Raw genomic sequence first — 26752 nt, forward strand, 5'->3', positions numbered from 1 at the left:
CAATCACTCCTCAGTCAAACACACACACACACACACACACACACACACTCTGGATACTGTGTGAGTCACCAGCCAGACCGGGTCACATCTGGGTCAGAAGCACTCCTCCAGAACCACGCAGTTCCTCAAGCCTCCCAGACGCCCATGCTGACCTCGATTAAGATGGATTACTCAACACACACCGTGGGTGCATGGAAGAGGAACTAACACCTATTGGAGAGGAGGGGAGGGACACACACACACACACACACACACACACACACCAGTCTTTGGATTGACAAGTTCACGGAGGTCATCTCAGTCCACATGGAATAAACCCATGTACAACTTTAACTGCTTTAAGGGTGGACTTCAAGCCTGCAGAGTTAACGCATACCTGTGCTAAATACATAACTTAACCCCGAGAACTCTCAATACGGCACAGGGACGTGCGGGGAAGTGGTGTTCAGTACTATGTGCAGTTACACAAAGACGTGCTAAAGTGGTGTTCAGTACTATGTGCAGTTACACAAAGACGTGCTAAAGTGGGGTTCAATACTATGTGCAGTTACACAAAGACGGCTAAAGTGGGGTTCAGTACTATGTGCAGTTACACAAAGACGTGCTAAAGTGGTGTTCAGTACTATGTGCAGTTACACAAAGACGTGCTAAAGTGGGGTTCAATACTATGTGCAGTTACACAAAGACGTGCTAAAGTGGTGTTCAGTACTATGTGCAGTTACACGAAGGACTGAAAATCTTGCCTTGTGAAATTGTACAGGACATTGTGATAAAAAAAAAATTTAAAAAAACAAACAAACGTGTCTCACTTGCAAAAAAAAGGCCAATGAAAATGTTTCCGAACATTAATACTTTTTATTGCAAAACATTATCTTATATCACACAACATTTGCAGAGTTCTACATGTGTAAACCTTAACAAAGCCCATGGGAACCACCTGACCACAGGAGGTCACACACACACACACCTTAAAGCGTTCGTCTACCCCAACATTCCCAAAGGTCACACTACACACAATGGCCAAGAGATTGAACTCTGAACGTCCCTCGTCTCAAATCCATCTGAGGTTTACCCTGCGATGAGATGCAGGATGTTAAACTTGTTTACTTCTAAATGCTCGATCACACAGCAAGCAGTGCACGGACAAGCAGCAGGAACAGTGGGGATACTGGGAGGATATGAACAAACTCACAATTGCAACAGACAAATGAGTTGTAGCGGTAGCAGCGACAGCAAGATTTTGGTTCCTCATTAGTGACTGAACATGTTACGGTTCACATAAGAGTGCAGATATAGATATATATTTATTTTATATTTATAAATATATGTATATGTATGTAAACATAGATAGATATATCATTTAAATGTATATATGTATATTTGAGTATATTATATTTAATTACTACAACAAGTCATCTTGCAAGTGAGTTTTCGAGGCTTACGTATCTTATGGCACATCTTTAAAACCGTGGACACAACTTCCAAAAAAAAGATACAAATAAATAACATCACAGGTCATACTAAACTGCAGTAACAATAGGCAATGAAAGGTTCACCAGACATTAATATGTAATGATGCACAATTTGTTTTTTGTTTGTTTTTGTCTTAAGCATAAGCATAACATACTGGTATTTGTACCACGTTTACCTGTAGATTATTTAACTTTACATTTATGTAATCTTGCGCACACTGTCCACGCACAACCATGCATTCCTGTTGCCGCTGCGGCGGACATGCCTACAGAACTGCCTACTGGACAGGTAGACTGATTTACACACCCCACACTGGCGGCAGTGGCACTGACCGACACCACTGAATAGCCACAACTTAACTGGAGCACATCAACAACGTAGTTGGCTTTCACTGTGTGCAAGTCAACTTTCTCAGGTGGTCACGAAGTTTATTTGTGTTTTGTTGTTGTTGTTGTTGTTGGTTTTCTTTTTGAATATATGTAGATTTATATTCATATATTACACACATCTAGCTTTGTACCCAATCCAGATCTCCATGGTGATAACAAGCTCTTAAAACCGCGACTGGATGAAGCCTCAAACAATCCAAAGCGTTGACTGAATTAAGGCAATCAAACTCTAATGCTCTAATCGAATTCTTGATCCGTCAACTGGAATTTGGAATTACGTTTTACAGGGACAACCATAGCCAATAGGAGACCTTTTTTTTTTTAGCTGGACAGGGATAAGCCAACGTTCTCAATGGCGACCAACCCGCCCTTTAGAAAGGTAATCAGCTGAATACTTTTTGGTGAGGGTCTTTGTAAGACCGTCTCATAAAGAAGGAGGATCACATGCTTGAAAGGGTCCTCACTATCTCTCTGCACACAGAGGCTGCCGGGACCCTCATCACACCACAGTTATTGAATTTTAACACTCAATAGTTTTGGAGTTGAAGCTTTTGGTTTAAGTTTTTATGGATGTTTGTTTTTTTTCTGCACGGTTATTACTTTTATTGTTCTTTTTTTAAGACAAGAGTGATCTTAGTCAGTCATGTTATGTGAGGGGTGTGTGGAAGGGGGACCCGCTTCACTTCGCAGTCATCATCTGCACAAACTCTGCGAATAAGAACACACAAACATGGAAACACATTAGCATAGAGACAAACACATAAGATACTTTAGCTGAGAACTAGCTACCAACAGCTGACGACAAGAGCTGCATCCTCAACTGAAGAATAACAGATTTGCCCGGGACATTCTTACCATAGACATACATTTGAATCAACCATTAATCTGAATAACAGATTTACCCGGGACATTCTTACCATAGACATACATTTGAATCAACCATTAATCTGAATAACAGATTTACCCGGGACATTCTTACCATAGACATACATTTGAATCAACCATTAATCTGCTTGGCTGTTGAGGTCAAAGGTCACCAACCTTTCACCAGAATGTTATGCATGTCCTCATACAACATCTCCTCTGGTCTAGTTGATGGACGTCATGTGGCAGACATGCACACGCATCCACAAAAGACAGGTTCTTAAGTGTTTACCCAGACCCAGTAGCCACATGCCAGGCACTTGAGGTCCCTAATATACACACACACACACACACACACACACACACACACCTTCGTAGTTGACCTGTCCGTCTCCGTCGATGTCAGCCTCACGAATCATCTCGTCTACCTCCTCATCGGTCAGCTTCTCTCCCAGGTTGGTCATGACGTGACGCAGCTCTGCAGCGCTGATGTAGCCGTTACCGTCCTGAGGGGTGAAGAGAGGGGGATTACAGAGAGAACCACGGGCGGAGAGAGAGAGAGAGAGAGAGAGAGAGAGAGACACACATTGAGGAAGACAGGGAAAGAGTGTATGATGTTGGGCAGGATGGAGAGAGAAAGAGAGAAGGGAGGGAAAGTGAGTAGTGAGGAATTGAGAGATGAAGAGAGAGAGAGAGAGACACACACATTGAGGAAGACAGGGAAAGAGTGTATGATGTGGGGCAGGATGGAAGGAGGGAGAGAAAGAGAGGAGGAGGGGAAAGTGAGGAATTGAGAGAGAGAGAGAGAAACAAAAGAGAGAGAGATAGATAGATAGATAGATAGATAGATAGAGAGAGAGAGAGAGAGATGGAGGGAACAATGGGAGGGAGGAAGCGACAGATACAGAGACAACAATGCAGAACTCCTGCATGGCAACTGTAGCTACACTGTGAGCAGTGCTTCCGTGGAAGCACAAGTTTACATTGATGGGCCCCTCATAATCATAAGTAAAGGCCAGACACACTGATCCGGTTGCTATAGCGAGAGAAAAAAAAAAAACACACACACACACACACAACAACGATCCCGACAGCGCCCCGGCCCAAACCCATTACTCCTCTTCACGCTAACTTGATTATGTTGGCGGAGACGTCTAGGCTCGTTTGTCCAAACAGAAGGGGGTGAAGGACAGAAGGCTTGGTAATGGATGCTGGGTGACGGCAGGTTCACCCCCACAGCCTTCTTATCCTCCCGTATTAAAAGGCGAGGTCCGTAATTCTAACCCCATACACTTTTTGTTAAATTCAGTGAATTGCTCCTGTAGCCGTCCGTTCTGAGACGCCGGTGTTCGTACACAGGCCTGGCTCTGTACATGGGGAAACAAACACAGTGGCTCGGAGCGAACCATAAACCACCCCCACCAATCGACACGCTGCTTCAGGAGCATTGAAAGAAGGGATGTCATTTGATTGGCTGTTGAGCTCAAATATCAACAACCTTTGTAAAACCCAACCGATTGGCAGACTGCATCTTTAAAGCCTAAATATAACCACTGCCTTTTGTCTAAGGTAAGGCACACCCAGCCTACCAATCAGCTACTGTGTGTGTGAGACAATCAGTGGCTTCTGTCCAGCCTTTGCCATCTATAGCACGCATTGGGCACGCAAACACAAATGGATGTAGCAAAGCTAAATAAGTAATAGCTTTTGTCACTTACCTCCATTTTTTACCTAAATTTCCCTCGGGATTACTAAAGTATCCATCTACCTATCTATCTATCTATCCATCTTAACTTAAAATAACTCTTTTCAGTTTTCTCTGAGGCTAAATTGGACATAATTCTTTTTTATTTCGTTACCTTTGCTAATTAAGCACTTGGATAGTGTCTGACCATGCCTTAAGAATCCCTTTTCTGAACCGATTGTAAATATTTAATTAGCTTGGGATTTCATCCAAAGGAACTTACAGTGCAGTACAGATCCCCAATGGGATCAGTATGCGTCTTCGTGGTTAATGAACCTCTATCGAAAGCACCCTGCTCTACCAGCTAAACTTCAGCTAAACTACAGGGGAATACTTCTTACTTTGTCAAAGACTCGGAAGGCTTCCCGGATCTCCTCCTCGCTGTCCGTGTCCTTCATCTTCCGCGCCATCATGGTCAGGAATTCTGGGAAATCGATGGTGCCGTTTCCTGTGGAGGTTTATGTCTTTTAATAATTCATCTCAGCCTTAAATCATTCATGTAGGAAGGGGCAATTAAGGGAAGAGACAAATGCTGCAGAAATGCTCCTTGCCCCTCACCCCTAAACTCACACACACACACACACACACACACATCTGAAAGAGCACAGTCGACCACACACAGATACACCCACTTCTCAGCATATAGAGCATACACACACACACACACACACACAGCTCAGAGCAGAGCCATCATTGCTCCAGTGCTGTCAGCAGCCCGAGCAGAGATGGAGAGGTCTTGAGAGAGAGAGAGAGAGAGAGAGAGAGGAGAGAGAGAGAGAGAGAGAGAGTGTGAGCAGAGAGAGAGACAGTGAAAGAGAGAGAGACAGTGAGAGAGAGAGAGAGGAGAGAGAGACAGACAGTGAGAGAGAGACATTGAAAGAGAGAGGAGAGAGAGACATTGAAAGAGAGAGACAGTGAGAGAGGAGAGAGAGAGAGAGAGAGAGAGAGAGAGAGAGAGAGAGAGAGCCTGAGGACATGTGGTGGGCTGAGGGGAGGGTGATGCTGAGGGGAGGGTGATGATGAGGGGAGGGTGATGCTGAGGGGAGGTGATGCTGAGGGAGGGTGATGCTGGGGAGGGTGATGCTGAGGGGAGGGTGATGCTGAGGGGAGGGTGATGCTGAGGGGAGGGTGATGCTGAGGGGAGGGTGATGCTGAGGGGAGGGTGATGCTGAGGGAGGGTGGTGCTGAGGGGAGGGTGATGCTGAGGGAGGGTGGTGCTGAGGGAGGGTGATGCTGAGGGGAGGGTGATGCTGAGGGGTGGGTGATGCTGAGGGGAGGGTGATGCTGAGGGGAGGGTGATGCTGAGGGGAGGGTGATGATGAGGGGAGGGTGATGCTGAGGGGAGGGTGATGATGAGGGGAGGGTGATGATGAGGGGAGGGTGATGCTGAGGGGAGGGTGATGATGAGGGGAGGGTGATGAGGAGGGAGGGTGATGCTGAGGGGAGGGTGATGATGAGGGAGGGTAGATGAGGGGAGGGTGATGATGAGGGAGGGTGATGCTGAGGGAGGGTGAGGCTGAGGGGAGGGTGAGGGTGATGATGAGGGGAGGGTGAGCTGAGGGGAGGGTGATGCTGAGGGGAGGGTGATGCTGAGGGAGGGTGATGCTGAGGGAGGGTGATGATGAGGGATGATGCTGAGGGGAGGGTGATGATGAGGGGAGGTGATGATGAGGGGAGGGTGATGCTGAGGGAGGGTGATGCTGAGGGAGGGTGATGATGAGGGGAGGGTGATGCGAGGGAGGGTGATGATGAGGGAGGGTGATGCTGAGGGGAGGGTGATGCTGAGGGAGGGTGATGCTGAGGGAGGGTGATGCTGAGGGAGGTGATGATGAGGGGAGGGTGATGCTGAGGGGAGGGTGATGATGAGGGGAGGTGATGATGAGGGGAGGTGATGATGAGGGGAGGGTGATGATGAGGGAGGGTGATGCTGAGGAGGTGATGATGAGGGGAGGGTGATGATGAGGGGAGGGTGATGATGAGGGGAGGGTGATGATGAGGGGAGGGTGATGATGAGGGGAGGGTGATGATGAGGGAGGGTGATGATGAGGGGAGGGTGATGCTGAGGGGAGGGTGATGATGAGGCTCTCTGGCTGGTAATGACTGCAGGCCTCCTCAACCTCATGACTAAACCCCCAGGAGTCCGGCGTGCTACGACCACTTTTTATTTATTTAAGAAACTTTAAACAATGGTTCCAAAGTCACGTTTGTTTGTTTGAATTCTGCACAGGTTTAGGTACAATAATATGTTAGTAGTATGCATATCATGTCTGCATTTTTCTCTAAAATCTTTATCAAATAATCATACTGTGGAAAGCAGTTTTTCTTTTACTTTACTTTACGTGCTGGAATATGTGCTGGAACATGTCCTGAACCACACCAACTGTTTTGGTCACCTGAGGTCATTCTCTGGGGGTAGGTCTGTGGTGCGCTATGAGCATGAAAGCTCTTAATCACTGCATTCATACAACCAAATAAATGGCCATCTAACATTAAATGACCCCGTCACTGTGGGATTGCAAATGCTAACACGGGGGCTGTTGCCATGACTCCCCATACATACACAAAGCCCTTTCACAAGGGAATGTCTTTTGGAGAAGAGATTAACCATCACAAAGCACACAGTAGATAGCCCAGGAGCTCAAGCTAGCACACACACACACACACACCCAGGAGCTCACGCTAGCACACACACCCAGGAGCTCACGCTAGCACACACACACACACCCAGGAGCTCACGCTAGCGCACACACACACACACACACACACACACACACACACACACACACACACACACACACAACACACACACACACACACACACACACACACACCCACCCCCAGGTGCTCATGCTAGCACACAAACACACACCCAGGAGCTCACGCTAGCACACACACACACACGCCCAGGAGCTCACGCTAGCACACACACACGCGCAGGAGCTCACGCTAGCACACACACACCCAGGAGCTCACGCTAGCGCACACACACACACACACACCCAGGAGCTCACGCTAGCACACACACACACACCCAGGAGCTCACGCTAGCACACCCACACACCCCCAGGAGCTCACGCTAGCACACACACACACCCAGGAGCTCACGCTAGCACACACACACACCCAGGAGCTCATGCTAGCACACACAACCAGGAGCTCACGCTAGCACACACACACACACACACACACACACACACACACACACACACACACACACACACACACAGGAGCTCATGCTAGCACACACACACACCCAGGAGCTCACGCTAGCACACACACACACACACACACCCAGGCGCTCACGCTAGCGCACACACACACACACACACACACACCCAGGAGCTCATGCTAGCACACACACACACACACACACCCAGGAGCTCATGCTAGCACACACACACACCCACCCAGGAGCTCATGCTAGCACACACACACACCCAGGAGAAGAAGAAGGAAAAGCCTTTAAGGTTCAGGGCAACCGTATAATTGTGTGATAAGGAGGTGCGCAGATTGAATTTACATTTTATCAACGCAGTATTTTGACTGGGGTTAAGGCTTCAGTGAGTGTGCAAGCACTGAGAATTATTCTTAAAGGATTAGTCATTGATAAATCTTGATTAACACACTGAATTGCTGTCTCTGTCTCTCTTTGTCTCTGTCTCTGTCTCACCATCAGCATCCACCTCGTTGATCATGTCCTGCAGCTCCGCCTCAGTGGGGTTCTGCCCCAGTGAGCGCATGACGGTGCCCAGCTCCTTGGTGGTGATGGTGCCGTCGCCATCCTTATCGAACAGGGAGAACGCCTCCTTGAACTCTGCCGAGAGAGGACCAAACAGCGATGAGTAAGAGCACGTGCAGTTGAAGAAAACGAATTCCTTTTACACACTTTTGAGAACACTTTCCCTGCACTGTGTCTCGCTTAAGATGAGAAAGTCTGCTTGTGACGGTGCACATAAGAGACCGCTACGGCAGCATTGAGCTGCCTTCATTAATGAACAGGGTGCTAGTGTTTTTCTTATGTGTGTGTTGCATGTTTGATGTTCGTGTCTTTGTTCAGTTGTTTATATGTTTCGCTTGTGTGCGAGTTTTATAATGCCCTATAACGTCCGGGTTAACCCGAGTTATTTATAATGTTTAGGCTGATTTATTATGTGTCGGCTATGCCGTCACCGAGCCCTGGTTACTACGTTTCGGAGTAGTCCGTTTTTCCCAGCTGTGTGGGACCTTGTCTAAGTATGGCTGCTGTGAGCCAAAGGTGTTGGTGCCTGCTTATGACACACCTGATACTAATTATTGGCATGAGCCAATTGAAGGTGAATATTTAGGCTATTTAAACTTGCCTTTTCTTTGTGTCGGGAGAGTTGCAGTTTAACAAGACGTAAGTCTTAGGAGCTCTCACATTGGACTAGCTATGTGGTCCTTTTAGTTATATGTAAAGTCGACTTCCTATTTAGCTTTAGTGTATTCTGTCTATGATGTCAATTTATTTTCCTTATTGAAACTCACACACGCTTGTAAAGGGAAGGGTATTCAGCTGGTTGCAATTCAGCAGCCACACCACTAGATGCCACTAAAACTGCACACAGCACCCTTAACTGGCAGAGCAAGGTGCTGTGGTGGTCTGGTAAGCAGGGAGCACACATGCATATAAATATTATATTATAATTATTATTAACACACTTTATTTGTATAGCACCTTTCATACAAAACAATGCAGCTCAAAGTGCTTAACAGCAAAGAAATGACATGCAAATGTTGGCATTTTCCTGCAAGTTGCTTTGCATAAAAGTGTCTACTGCTTGAAACAGATGGGGATCGTTGAGAGAGAGAAAATGATGTCATCCTCAGCCTCATTATTTATCCTGCTTTATCCAGTTGTGGATAAAGTGCCATTGTGTTTTTCCCCCATATTTAGATCATCTATATCTGAGCAGGTTTCACAGAAGTTAACTAGCTACACCACCATTCCTTCCTGTGTTCATATCTGATTTACAGGTCAGCAATATATGCAATGGAACAAATTGGCTGTTGACCATCTTTTATTAACTGTCAACCTGGGAGTAACTGGTTGCCATGGTGACATACAGGAGTAAAGGTTGTCCAAGTACAGCATCTCTGAAACATTCCCCATCACACCACATCAATGGCTTTCCCTTGATCACTAATTTAAAGTGACACACACAAACAAACAGTCATGTAAAGATACACACACAGTCATGTAAAGATACACACACACACACAGTCATGTAAAGATACACACACACACAGTCATGTAAAGATACACACGCACACACACACACAGTAATGTATAGATACACACACATTGAGATATACACACACACACACACACAGTAATGTATAGATACACACACATGGGTATACACACACACACACACACACACACACACACACACACACACACACACACACACACACACACACTTCCCACAGGTGTCAGAGTCCACTGTCCACTCACCAGCAATCTGCTCCTCAGTCAGCTGGTCTGCCTGTGGAGGGACAGGGAGAGAGATGGAGAGATTAGTGTTTACTAACAGTCAATTATGACTGCTAACAGCAAAGAGAGATGGAGAAAGAGTGGCAGATTAGTGTTTACTAACAGTCAATTATGACTGCTAACAGCGGAGAAAGAGCGAGAGATTAGTGTTTACTAACAGTCAATTATGAATGCTTAACAGCAAAGACGGCAAAAGAGACAGCAGAAAGACGGACTGAGAAATAACAAGAAAGAAAGCAGTCATCAAATGTGCAGTATGAACTGCAACCTCACTGACTAAACTGGTCTACTGGGAGAGAGCAGTGAGGAGCCTGATGCCTGGAGAGAGCAGTGAGGAGCCTGATGACTCTATTGAGTGGACTCCGGCAGAGAGCAGGTGATGTCATGCCAAGCCATGACCATAAATACTTCACCCAGAATATAATTAGCAAAGCCCTATCAGGGTCACCAATGTAGTAAACCGCATATCAAAATCCTATTAGCAGGCCTTATCTCTGTGAATGGCAACCACACACCAGGGGATAAGGAGGTCCTTAGTGGGCTGTTCAACTAACAGGAATCATACTTTTGTTTTGCCTGTTGCGGTCTGGTGAGGTGACCACCAGGGACTGGGACATGGTCAAATGTAATCTCAGATTAGGGGCCGGCAGGTTGTTTGGTACAGATATGCACTTGACACCGAGAACCCTGGCCACTGTATGAGCCCTTCTAAGCACTAGCAGGGAATTGAACACCTCGTCCTGTGTAGAACTGAAAGGCGAACATCTAGGGCAGTAACAGTGCAAATTAATGGGTCCTAATTGTTACAGTTGACTGTCAGCATAATAGGTGAACTCCTGCAGACATCATTTTACATTCACTACATACAGATGGTGTATTTATTTTTCTTCTTGTTTTTTGCGAGCGAAAAAGCAAAACCTATAGAAATGGGTGATGATGCATCAAATTATTGTACGTATCTATTTGTAAAAGCGCAAAATAATGTTTACCCTAGATATGGAAAAACGTGCGGATAGCAGGAGTACCATGGCAGTCTGCAGCGACGCTAACAGATTTGAAGCAAGGCAGACGGATGATAACGTCCGGAAAATCAGGTTTGTTACTCACTTAGCTGACCCTGATCCTTCCTTCTAAGTATAAAGATGCTCTGGTCTGAGGGGTGATGAACTCAATTATACACTGCGCGCAGGAAACGGAGCTCTGCAACTGGGATGCAGCGCAGCGTCAGAGGCGCTGCAGGTGTTTGAAGGGTCGAACCGCAAACTAGACTACGACACGTTACCTGAATTTCGCTCACTAGGACACGTTCCACGCATTGAGTCTGTTTGACTTGACTAGACTTGAGTGAAGAACATGCGAACAACCCCCCCCCCCCCCCCCGCGAGAATGCGATCTTTTGGACAACGTTTGATTGTTTTGTGTTGACGTTATGTGGAGCTTTACGGGGTGCACTGCAGACCTCTTGACAACGTGCTCCTGCACCAGCAATGATTTGGTTCAATGCGGGGAGGGTGGGTGGCGGCTAGGATCACTCACACACAAACAGGAGGACTGCAGCTCGCTGTGATGCAGGACGCAGTGCAAACATGCATGGGCTACCAACTGACACCGATTCCAATTTGGACAACCGGGGAGCACACATGTTGATAAATGTAGGCCTAGCAGTGTCTGTTGAATGAATGCATGTAAATAGCTTGAAGCAGATGGGGATCATTGAAGAGTGAGAACATGATTCATCATAATCATCCTTAACGTCCGCGTTTTCCAAAGTTATCATGATGTGCCATTGTGTTTTTCCCAACATATTCAGATCTACAATATTTAGACCCACCAGCACTTCAAACTCAGCAGCAGTTTGTTACACATGCGTAAGTAATTGCTCTCACGCGCAATATAACTAATGCCCGGAGTGTTGTCCTCTAAAACTGATTGAAACCGTCGATTTCATAGCTCTAGCGAATGTCATCGTGATATGCAAACCGTCCATTTCCTTGACCAAGTAGTCAAAGATTTAGCGGACTAACAAGAGTTAAAGTTACATAACCTGCTAACAACTGGTAAGATTAGTGACATGTAATGGGTTAATACTAACTGAGACAAATTTGGCCTCTTAACTTTTCAGGACAGGTCGCATTCAACACAGCGTGGTTAACACGCCCACCTCATCCCATTTGCGCACTAGCAGCAATTCAAAATTACTGTGCTAAAATTGGCCTCTCGTAAATGAGCTAATGAATAATGATAAAAGTATCGATTGGCACAACTAGCTGCCTGCCTTGTGCGATATCTCGCTGTGTGACATAATTTGCCCTTGTCAGGATTATGCGCGATGGTTATAGCTACCGTGTAATCCTGGCAGGGCCAAATTAGGACACACCTTCGTCTCCAACGCTAGCCACTGTTTTAGCACAGCAACCTAACGTTACCACGCTAGCTAACTAACTACCAGTCTTACTACTTCGACTGACAAACGCCATTCTCAAAATGCTAGTCACCTTGACGCAAAAGGTTTGTTTATAACCTGTCTATCCTACACATATACAAACATGTGCCGTTTGCGTTAACGGTACCTTGCGACGACGAGAATTCTAGATACCGTTAGCCATCAACCCAAATGACTGGCGGCAGTCAGGGTTTCCTGGGCATCAATGGAAGCTCCAAGCTAACGTTTAATTTACGTGATCTAGCTAGACAGCTAGCTATACTCAATATCAATTATAGCCCATTTAACATATGCCCGTTCACAATCGGGCTGACAACACGTAGTCGCATAGTAAAGTTAGCTATGCTATTAATACCTAGCTAACGTCGACCCACTAACATGACTAACGAAAAACATAGTCCGCTAGCTAGCCATCCCACTAGCATTCGCCTCGTTTTCTATTCATTTGCTTGTCTTCCTGCTAGCCGGTTGCACTGTCAGTGCTTTGCAGATAAAACTACTGTATTACTCACCATTTTGTGCAAGAGCTAGGTCTCAATTCAAAAAGTGAAAGATTATTCCAAAGCGAGGCTTCTTTCTGGCTCTGTTAAACGGCTCGTTTATTAATAATTCAAGGAAGAAATGCGGACTGTCACGTTACCAGCGTAGACAAACTCGCCCGGCCTGAAGTATCCCGGAAATTACTCCTCTTCACTCACAGTTGCATTTTCTCATATCCATCCGCTATGACATCATTGGCTTCCTCTTCTCCCATTTACAAAATCCGACCCGCACTTTTGAGTGTGATATTGTATCCTCGCTTTGTGTGAGTAGGCTTTCTATTAGTTTAATCTAAACTATTCATAAGGAGTTGAACACCCTAACTAAAATAAGATAATAGTGATCTACTTCCAAATACGCGGAGGGATCTTGGATTGAACAGACTGACAATTGAAGCAACACCAGATTATACATCCCTGCCGGCAAAGTTATTCAAATTCCTATTCTAACACACATATATAATTTCAATTTGCATATGCGTGGTGAATGCATTTAATAATATACAATACTTCAGTTCATAGTTTTGTTGGCGTGAATTACAATCATTAAACCCTATAATGTCTGAGAGCATTCATACATTTTGGCCATAGGAGGCAAACTGTTATAATAGGCTTTTGCGACTGTAGGCCAAGGGTCCTCCAATGCGTTAAAATAAGCTTTAGTATTGGTAGGGAATACTGCATTAGTAGTCTGTCCACTCAGTTTATTATATGATCTGTTTTCGTAATAGAGCGTAAATACTGCAACATGTAGGTGTGCACAGAAATACTTGCACAATTATATGAAAATTTAATTTGAGATTAACCATCTCGTTTTCAAGGGGTCTTTAACCAAAATATACAGAAGATGCAATACATAAATAATTCATCAGGAATACGCTCACACATACACAGCTTTATGTAAGCTTTATACATAGATTAACATTAACATGCACCTACACATTAGAAATCATTTAATTCCAGTGTCTCAAGTGTAATTAGAAGCAAGAGCAGGTTGCTTAAAGATAAGTAAAAAGAGATCTTAAAGTCTTAAAGTGAAAATAAGTAAAAATAGATGCCTTAAAGTCTTAAAGGTAATATATCTGAGTGAACTAGGCAGGTCATTCAGTCTGATGGAACTTTAAATTTAAAGGACTGTCGCCCAATTTCTTTAGTAACAAAGAAAAAGGATGTTCAGTATGCCTTTGACTACACAATGACCTATATGGAATAAAAAAATGTTTTAAGTAAGAAGGATACATACATACATACATACATACATACATACATACATACATACATACATACATACATACATAAATACATTTAAAAAATAAATTGCAGCCAATGAAATGGTCTTCTAGATTTAGGTGTTAACCAATTTTGCTACTCATATAAATGTATTTGCATACAATATTTAGGCTAGGCAATTAAATATTCACAAATTAGACTCATAAAATGTCTGCGAAATACATTATTTTTCATGGAACCTGTGAAGAAGTGTGAGACAGAGAAGTGCTCATAAACTAGATCTCCGTTCATCCTTCATTGTAGTTTTTTTTTTTTTTACTTCTCTCCACGCCATGAGCGCATAAGGCTCTTTCTTTTTCTCCATTCTACTCGGTCCTTTGCCAGACTTTCCAGCTTCTCCATCCTTCACGTCTTCGCCCAGTGCGTCATGATGTGTTCGGCTGTACTACGGCTGTAACACGTCTACAGTCACGGCTTCGCCAATGCTGATTGAATTCTGAATAGCTGCAGTTTCAGTAATCATTTTTGCTTTCCGGGAACAGGTGATTGGCCTGTAGTCCTTCATGGTTGTACAGTATTATGTTATTATGTAATTAGAAGGTAATCAGACACAAATACATCTAATTCATTTCCATTGCCATACAGAACTTATTTACCACTTCTTCATCCCCCTCCCCCATATATATACATATATGTGTGTGTGTGTGTGTGTGTGTGTGTGTGTGTGTGTGTGTGTGTGTGTGTGTGTGTGTGTGTGTGTGTGTGGGGTGTGTTTCCTATAACAATGGTAAAGCTATCCCAGGGCTCAGTGTGTATAGGTGGATTCTGTGGCTCTACATATTGATTCTGGTCTCCTGCAGTCGGTTATTCAGCATTGCGATTGCTCCCACCCCCTCAGGCAGGCTGCTTTGGCGCGCAAAGGTATGAGTGCACCTGTGGCCTCCAGGTGCACGGAGGTTCCCTGGACCTGCTCCTGACACAACCTCCTCCCCGGGCCTCCTGCATCTGTGGCCCTCCGTGTCCCTCTCGGCCCCCCTCCTCTCCTCCGTCTTACACACCGTGTCCACCCCTGAGCCGGCGCACAGGCACTTGCCCCTGGGCGTGGCGGCGGGGGCGAACCGGACCACGCTGAAGCTCCAGTGCCTCCCGTGGCGGGTGGCGGTCAGCCGGACCTGGGTCCGCTGCGAGGAATGGGCGCCATCGTGGCCAACACCACCACCAGCCGGGTAGCAGCAGCAGCAGCAGCAGTAGACCCCTGGCGCTCCCTCCTCATCCTCACCCCCCTCACCGCACGCCCCACAGCCCCGCCACAGACACAGCAGCTTGGCCAGCATCCAGTTCAGCGCCTGCTTGATGATGACGGACATGATGTTGAAGAGCGAGTAGGTGCAGCAGGCGCCCAGCATGATCACCAGGCTGTTGCCCACCTGGTAGAACCACCTGGCGTGGTACCACTCCCTCTGCCCGCTCACCAGGTCCCCGAAGCCCATGGTGCTGAAGGTCACGAAGCAGAAGTACATGGACTCAAAGTAGTCCCAGCCCTCGACCGCGGAATAGAGACCAGAGGCGCTGCAGGCCACCAGCAGAGCCAGGGCACCCAGGATGAGGGTGACGTAGTATACAGATGGCCTCCACTCCTCCTCTTCCTCCTCTTCTTCCCGCTCTCGTTCCCCCGACCTTCTCAGGCTGCCTTTGATCCTCCGTCTCTTGTGCCAGCTGTACATGACGAAGGAGATGAGGGTGATGGCCCGCTCAAGGAAGAGGTTGAAGAAGAGGATGGTGGCCGCACAGCCGAACAGGCCGTAAGGGATGAGGAAGATTTTGCCGCTCATGGTGCAGGGGGCTGTCATGCCATAGCCTGTTCAGAAGCAAAAAGATGTACCAGGAAGGTGTTACACAGCTTAGACAACAAACTATAAACACTTTGGCTGTGATGAAAATAAACCTTTTTCATTGTGTTTTCGATTATTGTGGTGCTGCGACCATTGTTTACTGCGATAACAGCCTGGAAATTTTGATTTTCTACGATTATTTTCTGAGATTATTGTCCCGGAGACTCACAGTTGAAATGAAGTTAGTCCACCTAATGCCTAGACATCCACTCAGTTGCCGTGAGATATGGGGAGAGGATGGGTGATTTAAACTCTGCCATTGTAATTGACACTCAGAGTCACTGACATGACGCTATCGGCAATCCGGCTCCTGCCACTCAAATGCTGCTTCTCTTTGGCAGATGTCCAGACCACGCTTAATTCAGTGAATTATGGGACCTGAAGATGCTAGAACAGTTTATTGCCAATTTATATCATGGGTCCATTTGTCATGTCAATAATCACACAACCCTCCTACCCTCCACCCAGCACAACTGCACTTTTTTTAGTGGTTGCACAAACAAATTCCGTTGTGTATATAATGCACAATGACAATTAAAGTCTTCTCTATTCTATTCTATTCTATTCATTTGGTCAGTTACTACGTATACGTCTGTATAATCTGAAAGGTCATTTGCTTACAGAGAGTGACAATAACCTCGAAAAAAGTCATATTTGAAATTCGCAGGTCGTTACCCCCAAATGTCTTTTAATATCCTCCTCTCAATGCTACTGGTACTATTAAATGTCTGACCTTACCCGTCATATTATATGTCTCTGTCATCAGTTCTGCGATTCTCAGTATTGATTCTCTTTATCTTCACTGCTCATTTGCTCTCCATGGCCATGGTGATTCAAGAGGAGATAACGACATGAAGCTGGAAAGGTTTATGGTCTTGTCAGGCCACTGTCAATACTTGATGCTGATCTTAAGTCATTAGATCTGCCATCAGGAATCGCAGCAACAGTAATTGACTGCAAATATTTACAGCTGTGATGGTGCAGCTGATAGACGACGTCTGTGCACATATACCCACAACAGGAATAAGTCAATCAATACATGTTTGCATTTACATCATTACGTGACCAGCTCCCTTTTAGTGTCCTTGAGGAAACATGAGCACGGTTTAATTTTAGACCAGTTTAACCCATGTTCTACTGAAGAACCCATGTTCCACTGAAGTAGCAGTTTAACCCATGTTCTCCTGAAGAACCAGTTTAACCCATGTTCTACTGAAGAACCAGTTTAACCCATGTTCTACTGAAGAACCAGTTTAACCCATGTTCTACTGAAGAACCCATGTTCTACTGAACTAGCAGTTGAACCCATGTTCTGCTGAAGTAGCTATACACAAGAGATAATGCATGGTAAGGTGGTAATACAAATGCATATCAAATAATTTTATGCAAATAATTTGTATGCATATGATACAAGTATGAAAAGAGGATGATCTCTCTCTCTCTGTCTCTGTCTCTCTCTCTCTCTATCTATCTATCTATCTATCTATCTATCTATCTATCTCTCTATCTATATTCCTCCATAATCTATTCATTACTCACATCCATAGATACACAAATAGCGCCCACACCTATAGTGGAGACAACCGTGGCCACGAAGTAGAAGGATCCAGAGAAGTCCCATCTGGGTCTGCGTGGGTCTGCTCTCACCCCGCCTGCGTTGGCCTCCTCGTACTGCTTGAGCAGCGTGCGGAGGTCCCCCGGGCTCACCTGGTGCACCTGGGCGAACTCAGACACCTGCCCGTCCCAGCGGCTCCGCGCCCTCAGCTCCCCGGACCGCTCCAGCTCCGAGAAGACGGCCGCTCCGAACAGCATGTAGAGGGCGATGAGCATCCACAGGAGGCAGATGCGGGCGAGGTCCGTGTTTACCCAGACGCAGGCGCGGCGAGAGGCCTCCCCTCGACGACGCGCACTCGAATGGCCCTCGTTAACCATGAAGCCCGTTACGGCTACAACTCGGTAAGAAAATAACACAAAAAGCAGTTTTTGTTTTTGTTGTTTTTGTTGTTGTTGTCGTTTCTGAGTCCAAAGGTGCTCTCCTAGGTCTCCACCACACTACCCTGCCTCCAGAAGAGCCGACTCGACACACTGAACACAGGACATGAACATGTCAAATGGGAGAGGTGTTAACTCCGCAACTAAATTACACTCTTAACCGATCTCACCTTCAAAAGCAGGTACCTACTGGTGGTGCAGCTGAGACAAGGATGAGCTGTATTGCTGCCCTTTACATTGACACAGTTTATTGACAGTTTCATAACCTTTATGGCCTGCATGGTTGACACAGCCTATCGCAGTAGTCTATGTCAGAGGTTTGGCCATGGAAACTGCTCCGAGGCTTTTCTGCTATTGGCAACGTTAAAATGTAATTCATAACAATCCCAAGCAGTCGTTATCTGGCCACTGGACCCAGTAGAGTCTGAATGGGCGTGGGTATTATGAATATGCACACTGAATCTACCTGTTTGCTAGAAGTAAGAGCAAGCGATGTGAGCACGAATTGCAAACAGATCAATACACTTGTGCCCTTTGTCCACTGAACTGGGATTGATATAGTAATATTACACCATATAGGTTCCATTTGGTAATTGAGCCTCATTCAGAATGAGTTGAAATGGCACAAGCTGAATAGGAACTATGAAGTCTTAATAGTTAACACTATGATGAAATTTGAATAATCTCAAAGTTGAATAATGTTTTAACCACAGTGAGCAGTATGTGACATCAGGACCGACACGTACTGCTCCACCCACAGGACCCACTCAAGCACCCAGAACACGTGCCTCCAGTGTGTGTTTGTCTACACACACTAAACCGCCCTTCTTGGTCATGCAGGGGTAGTGATCACGAGCCCTACATTAAATTACTATAAAAAACAATGTGTGAACCAAACCACCAGTGACCACAATTATTCATTTTTTGTTTATCTCCAGAATATACAGTATGTAATGACAATTGTTCACCACTAGAGGGCTACTCTGCGACACAACTAATGATCTCATAATAAGATCTAATGATCAAGTAAGCAGAGAACAAACTTCTCCACCCACCCAACCCACCTTCTCTGCCCAGACCATCGCGTACCTGCTCATGTTTGACTGACATCCGGGCTGACACAGTTATTTGTTGTGGGCCCCATGGTGGATGGACCATTGTGAAACTGTGGTAATGTACAGTAATTCAATTGGAATAAATATTGATATCTGACTGACACAACCAATAGCTGAATGAAAATGCTATGCAAAATGTATGAATTGAAAGAAGGTTCTAAGTAACTATCAAGTATAACTGCTTTTTCAAGACATCACAAATAAATAGTTGTGTACAATATGATAATGTATGGAACAGAATAATGATCCACAAACATGATATTACTTTGGGACTGATAGATTCCATGTTTATTTATACACAAAATCTCTCTTTACAACAAATCAAAGAATGTCCAGCATTTCCTTTAACAATAAAATCATTTCAGGATTTCAAAAATTGTACAAAAGCCTAGGTTCATAAATGGGCACTTGAATTCATAGACAACATCTTTTCAAGACTTCAAAAACAAACAAACAAACAAACAGATAAAAAAAAAAACACCTTTGCATTGTTTGGAGTATAATGATGGCAGATGACACCAACTGTAAATCAATTTACATCTCTACCACTAGGGGGCATAATTGCACAATTCTCTTTTCTGTTTGACTACATCGTAGCATTGTGGTCTTCCACTTGTGGTCACTGAAGCAAACTTAAAAACATGTGAAATTAATATCACAGTACCTCATATAACCCTGATACACCAATCTGTACAGTCTGTTTTCTCAAGTCCAATGCCGGTTACCCTGTGTGACAAGTGTGTGTGTGTGTGTGTGTGTGTATGTGTGTGTGTATGCGTGTGTGTGTGTGTGTGTGTGTGTGTGTATGCGTGTGTGTGTGTGTGTGTGTGTGTGTGTGTGTGTGTGTGTGTATGCGTGTGTGTGTGTGTGTGTATGTGTGTGTGTATGCGTGTGTGTGTGTGTGTGTGTGTGTGTGTGTGTGTGTGTGTGTGTGTGTGTGTGTGTGTCTATGCATTGTATGGCTGGCTGAATGCCTGGAAGACTGTGTTTGAGCCAAGATGTAATGCAATTGTGCTTTTTCACACTGTGGCCAAAGCAATGAGATGATCAACACCTCAGCCCGAGTTCAGCGTATCCTTGTGGAGAGATGGTGTTTGCCTATAGAAAAATATACAACCTGATGTCTTTTCAAAAACCATCGAACCAGACTGTAGCCTCAATATATTCACCTGATGAACTGCACACAATGCAATGGACGCTCCGGTTTCCTGGGCAACACCGGATCCCAATCCTCACTATCATTTGGACGATCATCATGCTGCGTTGAATACAGAACTACAGAACTAACTGGAGATTAGTGCTGGAGTTGGTATGAATGAGAGGCCAGGGCTATGAGGGTGATCTATGGGGCTTTAAACAGGAGGACAGAGACGGGGTACTTTGATCCGTAGGATAGAGTGAGTGCACATGAGGAGTGTTGAGGCTGGACAGGTACGCAAAAGAAATACGACTGAACACGTGAATACTACTGAACACGTGAATGCTACTGAACACGTGAATGCTACTGAACACGTGATTGCTTCAAGGGAAACTGCAGGATTGTTTGGCCTGGGTCCTATTTTCACATCTTTTTAGGTCCAGATTTTTTGTTTTTGTGACAAAAATGATCAAAATCGGTCCAGTGTTGAGACTGAACGCTATAACCGGCAACCGCAAAACGGGTCTCTACAATGTATCCAGAGATATGGGGTCAAAGTAAACCACTTTTTTTCACCAGTGTCTGAAAATATGGAAAGGATCCCTACAGAGATAGAGCTGTGTCTGTTTACCTCAATAACTGTGGAAAATTACAGTTTCTGTAATTAAAGTTTCAGTTTCTGTAGAAAATGACTGTAGAAACAGTTAGAATTATACCGTATGTAATTCATATAATTACATTACGAGCCTGTCAGTGGCGGAAAAAAGCGGTTGACTTTGACACGGATGCTTGCCCAGTAGGACTACTTTGTGTAGCGGTGGTCGGCAGTTATAGCGTTCTAACTCAATGCTGGACCGATTTCAATCGTTTTTGTCCCTAGTTAACATTTAGACCCAAAAAGGTGGGAAAATAGGGCCCATGAATATATCTCAAAGTGTCCCTTTGATGCCCGGGACCTCAGCAGGATTCTGTCATTAACCCTGATTCTCAAACACAAGTTTAGAGCCTTTGAAAGTACGACATTTCATCTTAAGTTTACAGCAACAGTTTCTCTCTTCACTACACACACCTCGTCAGGTAAATCCAGCACTGTTGTAGCCCAGGAAGGAAGACAAGTTTTTTACCCAGACTACCCTTTGAAAGTACGACATTTCATCTTAAGTTTACAGCAACAGTTTCTCTCTTCACTACACACACCTCGTCAGGTAAATCCAGCACTGTTGTAGCCCAGGAAGGAAGGAAGGAAGTTTTTTACCCAGACTACCCCCCCCCCCCCCCCCCCCCCCCCCCCCCGCCCCCCCTAGCAGGCTACTCTTCGCTGTATCCACACACCACCCCCACGTCTTCGTCGTGTGAACAGTTGTTCTTGCCCACTTTGGCGTGTCGGCAGTCCAGCAGCGTCCTCTCCATGCCCTCGCACTCCACGTCGTCCAGCAGGATGCGCACGTCCGCCGCCCCCGCGCCGAACTCCGCCCGCTTGGCCGCGCGCAGCCCGTAGGGGAAGCCCAGCTGCCGGCACACCACCCCGGCGGCCTTGCTGTCGAACAGGTCGTCGCACACCGTGCCCCACTCACCGCGCACGAAGATCTCCACGCGCCCACGGCCTACACCGGTGCCCCCTGCCAGCCTGACCCGACCGGACCGGCGTCGCCCGTTCTTGCGTGGCTTATTGCCTCTGCGTCGGGGCTTCTGGACCTGGTTGCCCCCGAGCCGGTCCGCCTCCTGGTCGACCCGACTGCCCTGACCCTTCTCGGATGATTTGGGCAGGGTGAAGTCTTGTCCGCGGGTCTTGGAGGTTGGCTTCGGGGCGGGGGTCCAGTAGGGTGTCCGGGGGGTGGATGTCAGGTTTGGGCGGGCCGTGGGCCGGGGGGGCCTGGAGGTAGGGTGTGTTTGGGGGGGAGTGAGGGATACCCTGGGGGGTGCAGTGGGGGCTGCTCTGGGCCTGGGGGTGGCCCGTGTTCTGGGTGCTGGAGTGGGTCTTGTGGGTGGAGCCGTAAGTGTCGGTCCTGATCTTACGGTCGTGGTGCCGTAATGTGGCCGAGTGGTTGTAGTCCGCCTGGCTGGGGGCGGTGTGGTCCGTGGTCCTCTGGCGGTGATGAGGGGAGTGGTGCTGGGTCTGGCTGGGGGCGGTGTGGTCCGTGGTCCTCTGGCGGTGGTGAGGGGAGTGGTGCTGGGTCTGGCTGGGGGCGGTGTGGTCCGTGGACCTCTGGCGGTGGTGCTGGGTCTCGAGGTGGCCTTTGGACCAGCAGCTGGAGACTTCTTGGTGGTTCTGGCGGCGGCACGGACCGTCGTGGCAGGAGGCCGTGTTGGCGTGGGTTTAGTGGGCGGAGGAGGAGGCGCCGGGGTCGTTGGCTTCTTGTCAATCACAAACTCTGCACAGTAGAGGCGGAGCAGAATAGCTTTAATTAGCACCCTGCAATATAACTAGTTTAATTAGCACCCTGCAATATCACTAGTTTAATTAGCACCCTGCAGTATCACTAGTTTAATTAGCACCCTTTAATATCACTAGTTTAATTAGCAACCATGCAATATCACTAGTTTGAGATACAAAACAAAATCAGGGCCCGCTGCTTCAGTAGCAGTGGTGACTCAAAACCGCCTGGGAGGAGAAAGAGAGAGAGAGAGAAAGAGAGAGAGAGAGAGAGAGAGAGAGAGAGAGGGAGAGAGAGGGAGAGGGAGAGAAGGAAAGAGGGAGAGAGAGAGCGAGAGAGAGGGAGAGAGAGAGAGAGAGAGGGAGAGAGAGAGAGAGAGAGAGAGAGAGAGAGACAAAGGGAGAGGGAGAGGGAGAGAAGGAAAGAGGGATAGAGAGAGCGAGAGAGAGGGAGAGAAATAGAGAGGGAGGGGGAGAGAGAGAGAAACATGGTGATTAGTGTTTGTTTCGTGGTGTCACTTACCCTCCTTGGGGTGGAAGGGGATTAATTTGCCCTTGATCTTGATGGGGGTGGGCTTGTAGTGGCACTTGCCTGGGGCAGCCCTCCTGTGAGAGGGAGAGAAACATTAAAACTAAGCTGCACTTCAGGCACACCCTCCTGTGAAGGAGAGAGAAATAAACCATCAACACAAGGCCGTACTTCAGGCACAGCCTCCTGTGAGGGAGAGAGAAATAAACCATCAACACAAGGCCGTACTTCAGGCACAGCTGCCAAATCTACACTACACTTAGTCATCCAAGTGACAAAAGTGAAACTAAATACAAAGGCATGATAAACTGGCATACACAAACTGACATGGTTGTCTTCTAATAATGGTCACTTTAAGCCAGCATTCATTCATAATGACATGGTGCTTGTCCTTGTGGGTACACAGACTTTTACTCTCCCAACACAAGAAGCACAAATGAAGTATGTGATGTAGTCCGCTGGCATGTCTGTGTGTGTGTTGTGGAAGGCCAGCATGTTTGTGGTTCTGTGGTCAGTACCTGGACGGGTCCACTATCTTATACACGACGCCGGCTCGGGACTGGGCGCTAGGGACCCCCGTGGCAAGGAAGTACAGCTCCCCTAAATCAGACAGTATTAATCAGCATCAGATTTTTCCAGACCCAGTTAATCACCAGCAGAATCATCAGAATCAATTGATCACCACATAACAATCACACCAAATACCTTTCACAAGCTGAAAAAGATGTCATAAGGATTCATTGATTCCTTCATTGACTCGTTTTTATTAACTGATTCGACAACTTTGAAACTATTCAAACTGAGCCTTCAGGTGAGAAACCTTTGGACACTTTTTTTGTTGTAAAGTTGAAGTGGTTTCGTGATGAAAGGAACGGAGGAAACTCTCCAGGCATCGGAGGAAACCGAGCTTTAATTAACGCCTTTCTTTTCTTTTTCCCCATATCTTTCTGCTGGAAACGGAACGGAAGTCTTGGAAGCCTCCCTCTTCAGCTCTGAAATATTTATGCACTGGTGTCAACGCAGGCAGACATTGGCATCCGATCCACTGTTTCCCCCACAGAAAAACACACTCTGAACCTTGTAATGGCCTTTTCTTGTTAAATCTGTGCTTCACAAGAGTTAGAGAGAGAGAGAGAGAGAGAGAGAGAGAAAGAGAAAGAGAAAGAGAGAGAGCGAGAGAGAGAGAGAGAGAAAGAGAGAGAAAGAGTGAGAGAGAGAGAAAGAGATAGAGAGAGAGAAAGTGAGAGAGAGAGAGAGAGTGAGAGAGAGAGAGAGAAAGAGAAAGAGAGAGAGCGAGAGAGAGAGAGAAAGAGGAAGAGAGAGAGTGAAAGAGAAAGAGAGAGAGAGAGTGAGAGAGAGAAAGAGAGAGAGAGAGAGAGCGATAGAGAGAGAGATAGAGAGAGAGAGAGAGACGCCCGTGTAGTGCTCTGGATTACCTGCCTCGTCCTCGCCGAAGGAGATGATGTACTTGTAGTAGCTGTTGATGAGCTTGGGGAAGCTGCAGGTCTTATCGCCGCCCATGCAGATCTCAGTGTAGTCCCATTCCCCCGTGCTCAGGTTCTCCCTCAGGGACATCAGACGCCTGGCGGAGACACACACCTTCTTCTTATCATTCATTCATTCAGTTATTTTTTCTTTAGAATACTTGGAACTCGTGTCTGATCCAATAGCTAAGTAGTGTGGGCCAAACACATTAACTGAAAATGAATTTTATTTTTCCTTAAGTATGTTTTTAAAAGGTTTGCACAAGTTATGAATAATAATAATAATAATAATAATAATAACAATAACTATAACAACAACAATAATAATAATAAAATACAGACCCACTCATGAAATCTCCAAAGATGTATCGGCCGTTTAGGTTGGGCATCTGGCACCCCCGATAGACATAGCCCCCAGTCACAGATTTGCCCATCTTGTGAGGATAGTCGAAAATAGGAAGGATGTCATCTACAGAGAGACATCATAAACAGGGATCAATCATCAATAATATAACAGGAGAGATGCAGGACCTCATGGGCGAAATGCCAATCAATTTACACACTTAACTTCAAGCACTGGGGTTGGTTCATGTTCAGGGACAACATGTGTGCTCTGTGTTAAATTGATAAACGCTGTTTGCTATACAGTGTAAACATCAGATTAAATCAAAGGTCTGATTTTTAACACCATTAGGTAAAGGGACCTCAGCGTTTTGCTGTTTGCTGGGGTCATATTTAGCCTTATTGTGTAGATAACAGACTGCGTTAATCTGCTAGATGCTGTTTGCTGTGGTCATATTCTGCATTATTGTGTAGATGGGAGACTGCGATAATTTGCTAGATGATTGCACACAAACATTTAAGAGGACATTCATAACTTTACAAGCAACACTAAAACTTGGACATAGCATCTTGGCCAGAGCCGATTCAAAGGCCGAGTTAACTCCGATGGCCGTGACAGCAACACCAAGGACATAGTATCTTGGCCGAGTTAACTCCGATGGCCGTGACAGCAACACCAATGACATAGTATCTTGGCCGAGTTAACTCCGATTGCCGTGACAGCAACACCAAGGACATAGTATCTTGGCCGAGTTAACTCTGATGGCCGTGGCAGCGAGTCTCCTCACCAAGTGATGAGTTGAGGCAGAGCCTCTTGTCGTAGCAGGAGAACCCCTCTTTGGCCCTCCAGCCGTAGTTCCCACCCTTGACAATGATGTCCACCTCCTCGAACTTGTTCTGTCCCACGTCCCCGCAGAACAAGCGTCCCCGTCCGTGGCCCGAGACGGGGTCGCCGCGGTCGACGGAGCAGCGCCACATGTTGCGCACGCCGTACGCGTAGATCTCGGGGTGCGCGCCCTTCTCGCCCAGGAAGGGGTTGTCGGAGGGGATGCTGTAGGGGGCGCCGTCGTCGTTGTTGTCCACGTCGACCCGGAGCACTTTCCCCAGGAGGGCAGACCTGAGGAGCACAACCCGGGAGCACAGGGGTGTGAACAAGTCAAACTGGCACGGAGTTCTATTACATATGGACATATATAGTATATATATATATATATAAATATAGAATACATTTGATGTATTATATATCTATATTTTGGTGGTAGGACCTTAGTCCTAGGTCTTAGGCACAGAGTTCTATTACATACGGAAATATATTGACACTTTGCCAGAGAGATGTGCTGCTGTAATTGCTGCAAAAGGTGGACATACCAAATATTAAAGTTAAAAGTGGATAAAAACAGTAGGATTCACTTCATCTGATATTTGTTGTGCTCAGAACAACCATCTGCATGTTTCATGAACATTATGAAATGAAATCATGTTTTGGAGGCAAAAAAAAGGTCAATATTTTCAGATCTATCAGGTGTTCTAATAATTTTGGCCACCACTGTATATATATATTATATATATATATATATAGAATACATTTGATGTATTATATATCTATATATTGGTGGTAGGACCTTAGTCCTAGGTCTTAGGCGTGCATGTCTGTGTCTTTTCAGCCTTCTATTTATAATTGGTTTCACT

General features: G+C 46.0%; 3 protein-coding genes across 3 annotated transcripts in view; all 3 read right to left on the reverse strand.

Annotated features, from left to right (window-relative positions):
* Positions 1-835: 835 nt before the first annotated feature.
* On the reverse strand, positions 836-13126 carry calm3a (calmodulin 3a (phosphorylase kinase, delta)). Its single transcript, XM_012826936.2, has 6 exons — positions 12941-13126; positions 9947-9977; positions 8141-8284; positions 4812-4918; positions 3097-3232; positions 836-2570 (listed from the first exon to the last, which is right to left on the reverse strand). Exons 1-6 carry the CDS (start codon positions 12941-12943, stop codon positions 2542-2544), a joined length of 450 nt encoding a protein of 149 aa, XP_012682390.1. The 5' UTR covers positions 12944-13126; the 3' UTR covers positions 836-2541.
* A 1904-nt stretch (positions 13127-15030) lies between these two features.
* On the reverse strand, positions 15031-18021 carry si:ch211-261a10.5 (potassium channel subfamily K member 13). Its single transcript, XM_031572919.1, has 3 exons — positions 17658-18021; positions 15451-16055; positions 15031-15369 (listed from the first exon to the last, which is right to left on the reverse strand). The coding sequence occupies exons 1-3, from the start codon at positions 18019-18021 to the stop codon at positions 15031-15033; spliced, it is 1308 nt and encodes a 435-aa protein (XP_031428779.1).
* Positions 18022-23712: 5691 nt separating this feature from the next.
* The window catches only part of si:ch211-136a13.1 (HHIP-like protein 1), a 22720-nt gene continuing 19680 nt past the window's right edge, over positions 23713-26752 (reverse strand). The window contains exons 4-7 of the mRNA XM_031573971.1: positions 25852-26180; positions 25064-25190; positions 24674-24819; positions 23713-23837 (exon numbers count right to left, since the gene is read on the reverse strand). Coding sequence (XP_031429831.1) covers positions 23749-23837; positions 24674-24819; positions 25064-25190; positions 25852-26180 — 691 coding nt within the window. The 3' untranslated portion in view covers positions 23713-23748. The remainder of the gene's footprint in view (positions 23838-24673; positions 24820-25063; positions 25191-25851; positions 26181-26752) is intronic.

This window comes from Clupea harengus, chromosome 9 (genome assembly GCF_900700415.2).
Source record: "Clupea harengus chromosome 9, Ch_v2.0.2, whole genome shotgun sequence".
Lineage (NCBI taxonomy): Eukaryota > Metazoa > Chordata > Actinopteri > Clupeiformes > Clupeidae > Clupea > Clupea harengus.

What these genes read in the sequence shown, in the direction of transcription:
- calm3a (XM_012826936.2), bottom strand. An exon ending in CCTTCCGAGTCTTTGACAAA is followed by an intron (nt 3,233 to 4,811) that starts GTAAGAAGTATT and finishes TTCACCCCTCAG; the next exon opens with GACGGTAACGGCTACATCAG. An exon ending in CGGACAGGTCAACTACGAAG is followed by an intron (nt 2,571 to 3,096) that starts GTGTGTGTGTGT and finishes TCTTATTCGCAG; the next exon opens with AGTTTGTGCAGATGATGACT.
- si:ch211-261a10.5 (XM_031572919.1), bottom strand. Translation starts at nt 18,021, where the DNA reads ATGGTTAACGAGGGCCATTCGAGTGCGCGTCGTCGAGGGGAGGCCTCT. An exon ending in CACGGTTGTCTCCACTATAG is followed by an intron (nt 16,056 to 17,657) that starts GTGTGGGCGCTA and finishes GCTTCTGAACAG; the next exon opens with GCTATGGCATGACAGCCCCC. An exon ending in ATGAGGAGGGAGCGCCAGGG is followed by an intron (nt 15,370 to 15,450) that starts GTCTACTGCTGC and finishes CAGCGGACCCAG; the next exon opens with GTCCGGCTGACCGCCACCCG.